We start from the raw sequence: 14,230 nt of genomic DNA on the forward strand, positions 1-14,230 counted from the left end.
TCAGTTAAGAAAATATTTAATTAAAGAAATTTCTAAAGGTTTTTTTTTCTCGTCAAGCATCTTTTGCATAACACTTCACTTGCTGTGTTTCCAATTTGCTTGATTGTTTTAATCTTCTGGTCATGAGAACTGTGTGAGTGACCAGCTATGTCCTAAAGCTGAATTAAATTCTAGTTATGAGATTGTGTCTCATACCAGGTTGTCCTGGTAGGTGCAGCCTAATCTTTGTGAAAAACATAGCCTAATACAGTGGTATCCTTCAGGCCATTAGTGCCTTTTTATTTAGACAAGATATTATCTTGTTCTCTTGAAGGAAGAGGTTCTCTTTTTATGTAGTTGATATGATCAGTCTACAGTCCCTTTGGTCCTGATGGAGGGATGCTTAATTTGCTGTACAGTTATATGAATATATTTTGCTATTCCTCAGGTCATCTGAACCTGTTTGTGTGAAGACCCCTTTCTATATTTGGTGCAGCCTTTTTGGCATGGCTGATGACTCAAGTCATATCTTTTGTGACGTTGTACTTGCAGGCTATGTACTGCACATGCGTTGCAGTTGCCGTAAGGAAGGTTAACATTCAAAATATTTCTAGAGTTAATGTTTTGTTGCATCAAATGTAAAGGAAAGGCAAGACCTTAGGCATCAGTAGAAAATTATGGAAGTGTTAAGCAATTTTAGAATTAGCTCGTGGTGCAGAATGAGTTTGAGCATGCTCAGTAAATAAGAGCCTCAACCTTTCTCCATTTGTCCCAACCAGTCTGTTTTTTTGTTGTACTAACTAAAACATTGCATGTGCATGGCCAGAAGGATGCTGAGAAATCCTCACATGCTGAGTATCTTCTTTTGAAAAATGGTTGCTAAGTATGTGGCACTCACATTTTTAAAAACACGTCTTATTTTTAAAGACCTTCAGTGTTGTACCACGTGACTTTTTATTTGGAGTGTGCATCACCCTATCACGGTTAATGGCAAATGGAGGGAAGAATATGGGAGCATGGCTCCAAGCAGAGAAAACTTGAGGTTGACTTTTTGTTCAGGCTGAGCAAAGCTGTTTTTCAGTGATGTTCTGGGGTGAAACGGGTTTGGGCTTGGGTAAAAATAATAATAATAATCCTGTTTGTAATGTGAGTTTTCATTTTTGTGGTTTTTATTGGTGATGTTGGTCTTGCAAAAAATACAACTAGTAAATACTGTTTCTTGGCTATGCTAATTTCTAATATTCCACATTTTTAATTACGAAGAATGGTAGGTGGAAGACTTGGGTTTCTGTGAAATGAAGCTATCTCAGTTTTCATATACAGTGGTACCTTGGTTTTCAAACGTCTCCATTGACGAATATTTTGGTTTTCGAATGCCGTAAACCTGGAAGCAAATGTTTCGGTTTTCGAACATGCCTCAGAAGTTGAATATGCCATGCAGCTTCCGCTGAGTACAAGATCCTGAGGCCTAGCTGTCAGCTATTGAGTTTCCGGTTTTTGAATGTATCAGAACTCAAATGATCTTCTGGAACAGATTACGTTTGAAAGCCGAGCTACCACTGTACTGCAAGTTAACAAGAAGTGGAATAGTAATGTCTGTATGGAAAGGTGTGATATTGACAGCAGGTTTTGGTTAGTGGTTTGTGGCCATTGGACAGATGGTGATAGTGTGGAGAGTCAAAAATAAAAATATTTCAGTATGACAAAAACTGGCCCCCGCTACATGCTTCTGATTTTTTTGTTTTATTGTTGTGACAAACATTTTGCTGCCTCTCTAGGCTTTGTTAAATAACTTTTGTTTTTCATTTTCTGTGGGAGAAGAAAGCTGTGCTTCCTTGTTTTGATTGAGGCCAGAAAGGAAGTAGGAGGGTGGATACTGAATAGTAACTTAGTTAAGCAAATTGCTCAGAAACCTCACTGGAGTGTCTGGGTTCTGGCTTGAAAGGTACTATCCTGCATGTTGTCTTGTCTGTTTTTCACTCTTGAGCACTGCTGAGCTGCTTGGGCCTCTGCATGGTGGTAGCCTCCCAAAAGCTCCCACCGAGCCTCTCTTGACTCTTTTCTCCGAGCGGAATGGATATTTCATGGTCTTAATTCCTCAATTATTGTTGCAGGTCTCCCATCTTGCAGGTTCAAACTATTTAATTTTGAGTACATTGCAAAATTATCACGAGACTTCAGTTGCACTTATGGAGAACTTTGGCCATGTAGTTCTGGAGCTTCTCCATGCAACTTTCACGATATCCATTAGGATAAGAAAGACTTGAGAGAGGTGGCGTTGGTGGCAGCTGCTGCTGTTGAACCAAATGCACTGTCATCTGGCTTTGCACGATGATCTCAAAGAATATAAATGTTGCGTCTGATAAAGGGGTGCTTTTGTTTTCAGGATGTTCTGTTCTAGGTATGTATTAAATGGCTTTTGTATTTGTATGTGTAAATAATACCATGTGCAGAGTGACTCGTTTTCTTTAAATGTCCTCTTTGATATATGGGAAGCACTGTATGGAAATGTGCGACAGGCTGCTTTCTAATTTTGTTGCGTTTCGCAGGGCAATGTTATGTTAATATTTATAAAGACGAGTTGAATAAATTCTGCTTAGAAAAGAACAGAAAATACCCCTTCAGCGTGTAAAATGTTGTGTGTTCCTTGACAGTTGAATTTAATACTAGATTTAAAAATCTGCCAATATGGTAATCTTACCGAGGAGAAGAGATGAAAGACAGGATATATTAGGAACCACTTGATAAAACTGAGGACTGTTGCATAATTATGAAAATTGAGTTAGGGCAGTGATTTCCAGTTAGTGGGTTGGAAGCTACAACAACAGCTACAGAAGGCTACTGCAGTATAGATGATGCAGGAATGCTCCCAAAGGTGGCAGTTCTTCTTATTACCCATCTAGATGGAGATGAGACTGGAGATGCTTCCATATGGCACTAATTCCACTGACAGTTGAAAACTGCTCACCATGTGGATTGCCTCAAATGGAGGTTTCTTGCCAGTGTTGCATGTTTCCAGCAGTTAGTGTTGGCACAACAGGCAAATCATGTAGCGAGTCAAGTTGCTTTGAAAAGGTTTAGCAGTAGCCCCATAAAAGTATTTACAATGGCACTTTCATAGAAACGACAATATAGTGAGATTCTACCTTAAGTCACGCACATCTGGAACAATAATATTGCTTTCAAGAAGAATGAATATAGGGGATAAACTGGCCAGTCAGCATCTAATCCGTGTCATTTTGCTTTTGTTTCCTAAATCTTTTCCATTTTCCTGTTTGATATATATATATATATATATATATATATATATATATATATATATATATATGCTTTCGTAGATTTTCACGGGTACAGGAATGCAGGTTTTGGTGTCTTCGGGTGTCTTCCCGTGTAAGAGTTACACGGGAAGACACCCGAAGACACCAAAACCCATATATATATATATATATATATATATATACCCTCACTAAAATTCACAAAAGCAAAACACATAGCATGCATTCTTATATTAATGGCACCAAAACATTCCTTCAACACATAAGTCCTATAAGGACAGTAATCTCTTTTCCCGTAATCTCTTTTCTGGAAGAGATGGTATTTCAGTATGCCCTCCCAGTCCTGGAGGCATTTGCTGCCTCATCTTCAGTGGGGTTGCTGTGGGTCCTGACAGGAGCCAGGTTTACTATAATAATAATTATTATTTTTATTTTTATTTATACCCCGCCCTCTCCAGCCAAGGCCGGGCTCAGGGCGGCTAACAAGCAATGATAAAAACAAGCTGAATGAATACAACTTAAAAACAAGATTAAAATACAACATTAAAATACTAGTTGCTTGGAACAGCTATTACCTTGAAAATGTCCAAGGCAGCTCTTGCATCACCTCATAAGAACTGATTGTACCAGGAACATGGCTGAAAAATTCAGAACTGAGTACATAGGTTTGTTCTGACTCCCACTAGGAGGTGTGGATCTGTTCAGTTCAGTCTTGACGTACGGAGCCAGTGACTTCCTCTATCATATCTAATGAATGAATTTATAACTAGCCTTGAGAGAGAGAGAGAAGCAGATATTGCCAGGCTGCACTGGGTATCTCAAAGTGTTGGTACCTGTTCAAGCTGGTTATGTACCTTCATCTTCACATTCCATTTTTAGATGCTTATGTGTTGGAAGTAGCACTACAGTGTCATTGATATAAGAAACAATTCTAAGATCAGGAATATTACATGAAGGACTTTGATAACTTGGGTAAAAGTGCTCTATAGTATTGGTAGTAGCTTTTAAGGGCCTAACTAGGTGTGCTGGTAAATGTGTGATTGTATTTCTTGTGTCTATTTTGTCCTTCTAAGAAACTCCCCACTGAAAGCTGATGCTTCCTCTGGTGATTTTCATCATGACTATGGCGAAGGGAAGGATTAAACTCCCCTCTTCCTGTGTGCCTTGGTCTGAATCTCAGTTGGCCCATCACAACTGCTGTTTAGAAGGGAAAATAAACATGTTAAATGCAATTATGCCCACTGAATGTCTAGTTTGGCCATAACCATTGAAGATTTAAGTAGGATGCAGAGTATTATCAATGGAATGTAATTTGTTGGAAATTGTAGCCACCCAGAACAATTCTAATAACGTTTACTCAGAAGTAATCCCTCTGAGTAAGTGTGTTTCAAGACTTCAGCCTTATATGGATCTTCTGGGCTTTGACAGAAAAAATATATATTGTGTTTTCAATCCTAACCATGTTTATTAGGAGAGTTAGGTCACAGAATAAAACACAAATGTTCTAGGTGCAGTCGTAGAAATGTTGTAAAATTTGTACCATGATGGTTTCGTTTCTCAATCTGATTTCTTTTGGGTTTTTAGATGGTGAGGGTGTCAATGGAAGAGAAGAATCTGTGAATCTTAATGATGCTGATGAAGGATTTTCATCTGGGGCGTCCCTGAGCAGCCAGCCAGTTGGAGCCAAACTTTCATCCACATCTCAAAGGGGCAGCTTAAGGAAAGGAGTGACTGGGCGTTCAGCCAAGGATAAGGAGATTTCAACACCTACTAAATCCACGGAGAGCCCTCGAGAATCTGCCCGTAAGCAGTACCTGAACCAGTCTATTGACCTCAGTACAGATGCAATTGAAATGACTCCTACAAAGAAACACCTGAGCCTGCCTGCTGGGCAGGTGGTGCCAAAAGCCAATAGCGTGAGCCTGATTCGGACTGCTAGTGCTTCTTCCAGTAAATCATTTGACTATGTGAATGGCAGTCAAGGGGGTTCAGGAGTTGGTATTGGCGGTGAGGGTGTTACTAACTTAGCAGCTGGCAACACCAATCGGTTTTCGACCATTAGTCTACAGGAGGACCGCTTAGGCCAAGCTGGAAATGGCAAAGATGTCATCTCGCCAGGAGCTCCTCTGACCAAGCAGTCCCGATCCCCAAGTTTCAATATGCAACTCATATCCCAGGTTTAACTTCGTTGTCCTTCCTCCACTTTCCCCTTTTACCCAATTCCTCGTTGAGCAACAACAGCAACCATCATCCTATAGTGTGAAAATCCTGGCTTTTGTGATCTTGTTCAATTCATTTTAGATGTCATACTATATTTTGTACTGAAACAGCAATAAAACCTCATGTTCCAATCCCCCCCGCCCTTGCCCTCCCTAAATGTTGTTGTGAAGCAAGTATAAGATGTACTTTATGCCTTTTCCATGCCTTCCTTTCTCCTTGGGTGATGTGCAATCCATTGTAGGCTGATCAGTCCCATTTCAACACTGTGAGTTTTGAGAAGATCGGAGGAAATGGTGAATGTGATCCCTATGAAAATGAAGCTTTGGCTTTTTTTGAGAAATAGAAACGGGTTAGCTTTCTCAATCTACAGTTCTGCAAAGACTACTGGACTGTGACTTTTTGTCTCTTAGAACCAGGAGTGCCTCAGAGATTCTAATAGGACTTTGGACCTCTGAGTTAGTGCAATCAATTCCGAGGGAGGGAAATGCTGCCATTGCTCCTGGTGGCTGTCTGAATGCACTTTGTCATGAAAACGAGAGCAGTCCTCCCTCTCTACCATCCTCTATTCTTCCTCCCCAAACACTTCACGTTCAGCAATTGAGACATGCACGTTTTCCAAGTTGTTGCCTCCTCCGAAAGAGTGGGCTGTAAGTAGACAGTGTAGGTTACAATGCACTTTTAATGGCGTTGTAGCCATATTTCATGTTACATGTCTTCCCCGTCCAGGACACAGGGTTGATTTGCCTATATGCCAGGACTTCCTGAAAGATGAATTATGTTCAAAATAAGTGAGAAGTAGAAAAGGAGCACACAGGCTTACCCAGAAATTGCTATTCAGCACTGCTCCTTTAAAAGAAGCTATTTTTGTAAGTTGATATTCTTTGAAATGAACAAGAAACTGCAGATGAAGAGAGGCCGCTTGCTGTGGTGTGACTAAATTTAGTCATAGAATAGACTCGGATATCTGCGGTAAATACAGAATGTTCTCCAGAAAGATATGCCAGGAACAGAGCCAATGGCTGCAGGAAACATAGGTGACTGAATCCTCTTTAAACCTTTGCCCAAACAATGGCGTTTTTGGCAGTCCTATCTCCTAGAAGGGTAACAACTCACTGCCTATATTTTGATTAATCTATTGCAGTTGTGACTATTTCATCTAGCTAATGTAAGGGGTGAGGTAGAATCCTCTTCCCTCTAATAATCTGGGAACTCGTACAATTGAAACTAATTTTGAATGCATGTGACTGGTGTGTGGGCAATATTTGGCGTTTACGCTGTAGATCACTGCTTTAAATTGCATTTCTTATTCTAAAGAAAAGTATTCATCATGTTTTGGACAGTCTTGTGTATACATCAACAGCAAAAGGGGGAATTTTGCCCTTATATCCCTTGTACATTGATCTGGAAATGTGCAGGTTATTAATCTAAGAAAAAGCTGTTAAGTTCTGTCTCCCAACTCTGGCATTTTGGGTTCATTACATTGGAGAGGAAGGTTGGGAGGAGTAGAAACAATAGGTTATTTTTAGAGAGAATAAAGACTATGATATTTAGAACTACAAAGTGCCATTACTCTGCTAAATAATAATGAAAACAATTTTTAAAATATAATTGACAACTTCCAGTTCTGCTGCTCTCTTGCTTCCCGGACTCATAACTTTAAAATTCCACTTTTTCAAAAGGACCTAGCCTACCTAATAGCAATGTTGTTTCGTACAATTGCTGTAAGAGTTATAGCAGTTCTGTAAAGGGTTCTTACTGAAGCTTAAACTAATGTTGAACCATTACATACTAAGGGATGGATCTAGAGAAAGTTATTTACACTTAGTTCCCATCCAAAGCAGTGGGACTTTTAATGACAAAATTATTACCTTGATTTCCATGAGACCTGAGTTCAACTAAATTAGTTTGAATCCAATCCCGTATAATTGAAACTCAGGAAGGTTCACTTGTGATTAAATGCAACTAATAAATATCCAAAGTAATAACTAAGCAGTGTGTAAGGTGTTGGCTAGACTTCTTTTGGCTCTGAAGTCAGTACAGTACTTCAGAAAGTGCTTATGTTCCATAGACTGATGAAAGGGGCATGATCACACCTCTTAATTTTCTAGCATACTGGTGGGATCCACTCTCAATTATTGTTCTATAGAAACACTTCCTTTTTTAAAAAATAGCAGAAACTATAGCCAGGTCCCCAAAGGCTGCAAGACTAGTTCCTTAGGCTTTGGGTTTGGTAAACAACAACTCACCATCCCACCTGTCAAACCATGTTTGAAATGGAGGGAGTTTTTAAAAGAAAATTGTGGATCATGGCCATGGTGGGGATAGCTCTGGTTGCAATTAAACTGGAAATTTAAAAATAAAAATCACTGGGTATGACCAAGCTCATAGGCACATCTTGAGTACCTTTTTAGGATCCCACTCTATGTAGTCTACACAAATGAAGCCAAAAAAGGGAATCTTAGTCAAAAGAGAGGAAATTTATATTATTGTAAAGCAGGGCTGGGGGACCTGAGCTTTTTCAGCTGCTTTTGACTATTTTTCCCATCGTCCCTGATCATTGGTTATGTTGGCTGAGGCTGATGGGAATTGGAGTTTCAGAAAGCGTCCTGTCCCCTTCCCTTGGCTGACATGTGCTGAGGACCAAATCGGTTGTTTGTACTTTTTCTTTCTGAAAGACACGGAAGTGAGATGTTCAAATGAGTTTTGAAAGAACGTGCCAGCCTATTCTGATTTGTAATGGCATGTACACAAAGTGCAGAAATGCGTATTATGCATCCCAATGGGTGGTAGTCCTGCTATCAAGTTTGAATGTGTTTAACAATAAGTCTTTATTGCTTATTAAAATGAAAACCAAAAGATGTTGTGTATCTTCAGCACATTAAAATTACAAAAAAATTAATAAATTATACATAATGTTTGTGTGTGGGATAGAGGTTGTCTCAGATAAGGCTGCTGAAACCCAAATTGGTTCTTTTTTTGTTGTGCAGTAGAAACATAATTGTACTTGGTTCTTTTGTTTTTAGTGCCTTCTGGCATGAATCTAATACTTGCTTGCTGCTCCTCTTCTTCTTCTTCTTAAATTCCCTTTATTGTCCTCTTTTGACGCAATTCAGATTCTATCCCTGTTTTAATATGCACTTTCCCCATATTGTGGGTTCAAGTGGTATGCTTTCCTTGTCCCCTCGAGGATCTTTATAGTATGTTCTGTAACAGATAAATGCTGCTGAGCGTCTTTCTTAACGGTGTGTGTTTGTGTGTCACCTGCTGGTATCAAGCAGTTGCTTTAACGGGTCCATGTTGGTGCTGTTTGAGCGTCTGTTGGTGGATCTGCTGCTCCATGCTATGGTGTTCCAAAGTTCTGTTGAAAATCTGCACTGTCTGGTGCTTTTAAGTACTGGCTCAATATAGATGTAACATCTCTCCCCTCCCCACTCATTTTTTTAAAAAATCCATGTTTGATACTGGGAGTTAGCCCAAGTGTGTTCCTTTCCTCTTAGCACCTTGACTTTTGCACGCTCTCCTCTTCCTCCTTTCTGCTAAAATCCCACCCACTTTAGTTTATTTCTGGATTTGGTGGCACACTAGTTCTTGGGAGTGTTTTGAGTATCTATAATGTATTTTAGAAATATTAATACAATACCAAAAGTATACAGAGAGTCAAACACTAGCTTTTAGTTGCTGGCTTAAAACCTGACTTGGGGTGAGCATTCAACTTGACACAGAAACTATGCTAGCAAAATGTTGAAAAGGAAGGAGGACACAGAGAAGGAGCCAAGTGCTTGTGCCCCCAAGGAAGCTCCCAATATTTTAATCATCTTAAGAAACTAGAGAAATGCTAGGTCTTCATTGAGCCACTGTGCTTTCTCAAGAAATGAATTGAACTGAAATGATACAGCATTGAATTGATGTGGAAAGGCCAGAGTTGCCAAATGAACTCTGATTGATCATTTGCCTTACGAGCTGTTTTCAGCGTATTTTAAGTCACTTCCTGATAACTCGTGACAAAAACAGTATTTGCACTTAAAGCCCTTTCCCTGTAATTACTGTTGTTGTCACAGCTTCTGCTTTTTAGAGTGTGGTTTTACACTTTCACATCTTGTGTTTAAACTGAAGGTACCTTGTGGAGGAATATGAGCAGGACATGTGTTAGTTGAAAACGTGGTGTTCATGTGAGATTTTGCAGGAAAAGTCTGTGAGCAGGAGATGTTAGGATCACAGTTCAATGCAACAATTTTCACTTGCAAACCTGTAGGGTGGAATAATGTTACTTCTGAACGGTCCCACAATTAAATAATATCCTGCTTTTAATTTTGCCCAGGATTTATACATGAGGAAAGGTGAACATACAATTGCAAGCGGTCTTATTTTAGTTACGTTTGGATATTGGGGTAAGGGAGCTATCGTTTCATGCTGCAGGCAACAGTGTGAGATGTAGTGGCTAGCTATCAAACAACATTAAGCACTATATTGAGAATGAAAGTGTATTATTGTACATCTGAAGTGTGCAACTTAAGGGCAGGACTTCGGTTCAGTTCTTAAAGTGATTATCAGCGTGAAACTAAAGTTCCATATGGAAGTGATGAATTCGTATCACAGCGGATATGTATTAACATAGGTTTTTCAAATTCAGTCAGTGTCTGATACATGTAGTAGATGCTCTAATTATCATGTTTCTCTTCCTAGATTTAAGCTTGGCAAGTTTATATATTTTGCCATCAAAGTAAGGAAAATCACAATGTTTTCAAACAATTTTATTTGCACTATTTTGTGAACAGTAGAATTGCAGGGTTGAGGGACTGGTCACCCCCTTATTGGATGAGTGTATGCAAATAGGTACATTTGTCATGGGTTGACAATCGATTGCCTCAGTTGTTTGTATGCAATATGTAAATATAACCGTAATATTTTCTTGCCTCCAAAAAAAGTTAAGGTTTGCCTTTTCATTTTTATCAGTGTTTACCTGTAAGTTAAAAGATTTTTTTATGGTTGATTAAAATTAGGTTCGAAAGTACTCATTTTAGGGTGGGAATGCTACCCCTCTGGCCATGGTTTTAAGCTAAGATGATTTCCCCTTCTGAACTCACACACAGCAACAATAAACAGTTCAGGATATTATACAGACTGTAAAACATACTGAAAGAATGGTCAAACCTAAAAATAATAATATTTGGATAAAAATTTCAGATGTTTTGTTTCTTAACATCTTACAAGAAGATTGAAAACGCTGCAATTATAAACTGTCTTTAGTACTCAAAGTGTAAGCTGGGAAAATTCAATCCATGCCAAATACTGTTGAGTTGATGCGTTATCTAGTAATAAATACATTAAATAAACTAATGCCCATAGGCTCAATTTATTTTTGCAAACCTCTGTTTGGGTTAATTCCCAGTTAATCTGCTTCATTCCAACAGTTTTAACAAATCTTACCTAGTTTTATACAGATAAATATTAAAACAGATAAATCTAGAGAAAGTAAATCGTTCTTTTATTTAATGGACATCAAGGAAAGATCAGTGCTTCGCACCTTGTTGAGTCAATGGAACTAGGTCACTTACTGATTTGAAAATTGTCTAGATTGTCCTACTGCGATTATTAATATGAAGCTTGTTACTTTTTTGTTGTTTGGGATCCAAAGATAATTTAGAATCACTCAAGTGCTTGCGAATTTAATTTCTAACTCTTAAGAAATACCACACTCAAAACTGATGCCATCCACTAAGCCACATTTGAAACTTTAGCTTTTACAACCGTGTTCTGTTTTGAAGCAAACTAATCTAAACTCTGCTTGAGCTCTCGGAATTATTTTTACAGGTGTTGGATTGCAGTCACTGTTTATAATTCTATTTAGTATTTTAACTTTATGTGCAGCAAGTAAATTGAGTAATAAATGCTCTGCCCTAAAATAATGGGGGGGGGGGGAATGCCTAGGTTTTGTGAAGCAGAATGTATTCATCAGACTTGAAGAATTCCAGAGAGCATGGTGTTTGTTTGTGTATGTATGTTTAGCCATTTTCATCATTTGTAAATTCCAAGCTAACTCCAGAATCACAATTTTTAAAAACGCAGGAGCAAACTATGTAGATAATAGCCATTTTAAATATATATTTACTGAAATTCCTTGTGGTTATCAGGACTGAGGCTTGGAATTGCATAAATCACAATAGGTTATGTAGTCATATTTAGAAGTAGAAAATATAATATCTAGGATGGGTGCAGGGTTGGGGGGTATAACTTTTTGTGTGTGTTTTTGTAAATTCCTGAAGAATTTGTGTTTAAAATGTGTCCAGTCTTCAGTAGACTAACTTTTAAAGCAGAGTTCTCAGAACTGCCTACTGGCCTTTTCCAAAAATAATGTTAGACAAAGTGCTTAGGAATAGTTTATCATTTTGCATATTTCTTAACAAAGTCAGTTGTGTTAATAAGCTGTTTCATTTTCATAACTTAATTTGCAAGGTAGATATATTTTAGTGAGCACAGTAGAATGTTGGTATATTTCTGCTTTTGTCATTTGTTTTAAAAGATGACTTCAAAACAGTTATCTCATGTGCTAGATGTTGAAGAATTAAAATAATTATACATTGAATTATATGTTGGTACCAGATAAAATGACAGTAGAACACTCTTTGGTGCTTTAATTCAGATGGGACCAATATTCTTCCTTTTCTGGCCCTGAGTAAGGACTTCTATAGTTAACAGCCCTCCTAGTTCAACAATTACTCCAAGTCTTTATAAAACAAAATTTAGCAGGACTTGAAATTGGAGAAAGTAAAAAAAAAACACTGTGTTTCACTGAGTTTACCCAACTTTCTCTTTGACTTGAAATTTTATTTATAATGAATGTGAGTGTGTATCTTTTTTAACCTGCTGATTTAAGGATCATTCAGGGGTGGGGTGGGAGTTCATGAAAAATAGTCATGAATGTTTGAACGTGTGTATGTGAGAGGGAGGGAGGGAGAGAACTGTTCTCTTGTAAAAATACTTTTTACAGTGTCTCACCATTAGTGTAGAAATTTGTGGGAAGGGCATTAGTAATTTTGTTCTGGCTATTATTTGGAAAGCAGTTTCCAAACTATAAGTTACACGGAAGTCTCGATTGGGGTGGGACTTCTATTATTATTTAACAAGTTGCGAAAGAAGTTGTCGCTGAATTTTTAATGTTTGTAATAGGAACACCCAATTTACCATTAACCGTTTGAATCTTATTATCCTGCAGGAATTGCAATCATTTTTAAAGCTGTTGTATAATGTTTAGCTATCGAAAGCACCACCCCACCCTTTATTTTCTCTCATACAAAGGTTTACTTCTGAACTAAGATTTTTGAAGGATTTTTACTTTTTCGGCATTATGTAACCTGTTTTACCTCGTTCGCAAAAGGAGCATAGGCAGCAATTACTCTGCTTACTGTAAACAAAATCTATTTGGCAGAAAGACTTGAATTATGTTAATGTTCCACCAACATGAACATGCATGTTGGTATAACACCCAAAACGTTCAGAATCTGGTGCTGGTGAAATGCTAATCAAAATGGGTTATGTAATAAATGCAGTCTTTACGGTGTTGGGGACCCTAAACTGGAACCTGTGAATAGCTTGTATTAACAGAACTCAGATGACATGTTTTAAGATCATTATATTGGTGCATGTAAGCCATTATCTTAACTGTCCTACTGAATCTGGTTAATGCTGTTGACTGTTGTTAAAATGTGAAATGTTGATCTTGTAAATACCTGCCAGAGAGAGAATATTTTAAATCATTGTAAATAGAGGTGTATAAAATTGAAACAAATCTGCAATGCAGAAAAGATATATATATAAATATATAAAGATGTTTAAATAAATATTGTGCTGTTTCTGGAAAAATGTGGCACTGTTGTATTTCTTCCCCAATTTTGCTTTACATCCCTTAGAATGAAGAGAAGCTGCTGCAAAGAGAGCTTTTCTTTTGTTGGGCTTTTTTTTTTCATTTAAAAAAAATGCCCAAAGCTCTTGTGGTTGGTTTTTTTGCAAAAGCGCAAATAAATTGGACATTTTTTTAGCTATTTTAAGGAAAACTGGCAAAAATGACACTACCGACATCGGATTTCCGCAGACACCGCTTTTGACTGTGATATTTTGGTTATATCCGGGAAATTCCGGACATATGGCAACTCCAGGTCTTTCATTGGCCATTCAGAAATACTTTTTGCTCTTAAGCCTACCCCTCAAAACTGGTGGGACACAGTGACAGAAGTATATTTTTATCTCTTGCTGCAGAATTCCCTGATCCATGGAAAGGTAATGTGCAGAGGGAAAGATTGTAACAGTCAGACATACAATGTATGTAAAACTTTCATCTCACAATGTGCTTTATTCCAGTTCCTTTAACTAATTCAAATATATGTGAACTCTGTGGTTTAAAAAAAAAATTTAACTAAGTCAGAGAAATTCAGATACTCTGTCAAAATAAGTGTATTAGTATCTCTCCTTCCTTCATTTAGGATTAGAGGATTTTGACTATTTGCATTCAACCATCATGAAAACGGACAAGCTGAAAGACGGGGAGCTTAAAAACACTGATGCATAATCCAGAAGGCACTTTTTATCAGAGCAACATTTTTAACAGGAGCAATTCAGATGTCAAATTATAATTTCAGCCTAATCATATTTCTATCCTGCTCAAGAGGGCTTTCACTCAGAGTTTTGTCCTCTACAGCATGAAGTAAATATATGTATATCCTGCCTTCTTGTCGCATAATCTTCGTAAGGTGGCTTATATA

General features: G+C 37.9%; 1 protein-coding gene across 2 annotated transcripts in view; it reads left to right on the plus strand.

The window, feature by feature from the left end:
* HYCC2 (hyccin PI4KA lipid kinase complex subunit 2) overlaps positions 1 to 13,334 on the plus strand; it is a 48,247-nt gene extending 34,913 nt beyond the window's left edge. For both annotated transcript variants that reach the window (XM_083468677.1, XM_083468678.1), the window contains one exon: positions 4,839 to 13,334. In XM_083468677.1, coding sequence (XP_083324803.1) covers positions 4,839 to 5,437 — 599 coding nt within the window. In that variant the 3' untranslated portion in view covers positions 5,438 to 13,334. The remainder of the gene's footprint in view (positions 1 to 4,838) is intronic.
* The last annotated feature ends 896 nt before the right edge of the window (positions 13,335 to 14,230 follow it).

Source organism: Podarcis liolepis (genome assembly GCF_965112155.1).
Source record: "Podarcis liolepis genome assembly, chromosome: 1".
Classification (NCBI taxonomy): Eukaryota; Metazoa; Chordata; class Lepidosauria; order Squamata; family Lacertidae; genus Podarcis; species Podarcis liolepis.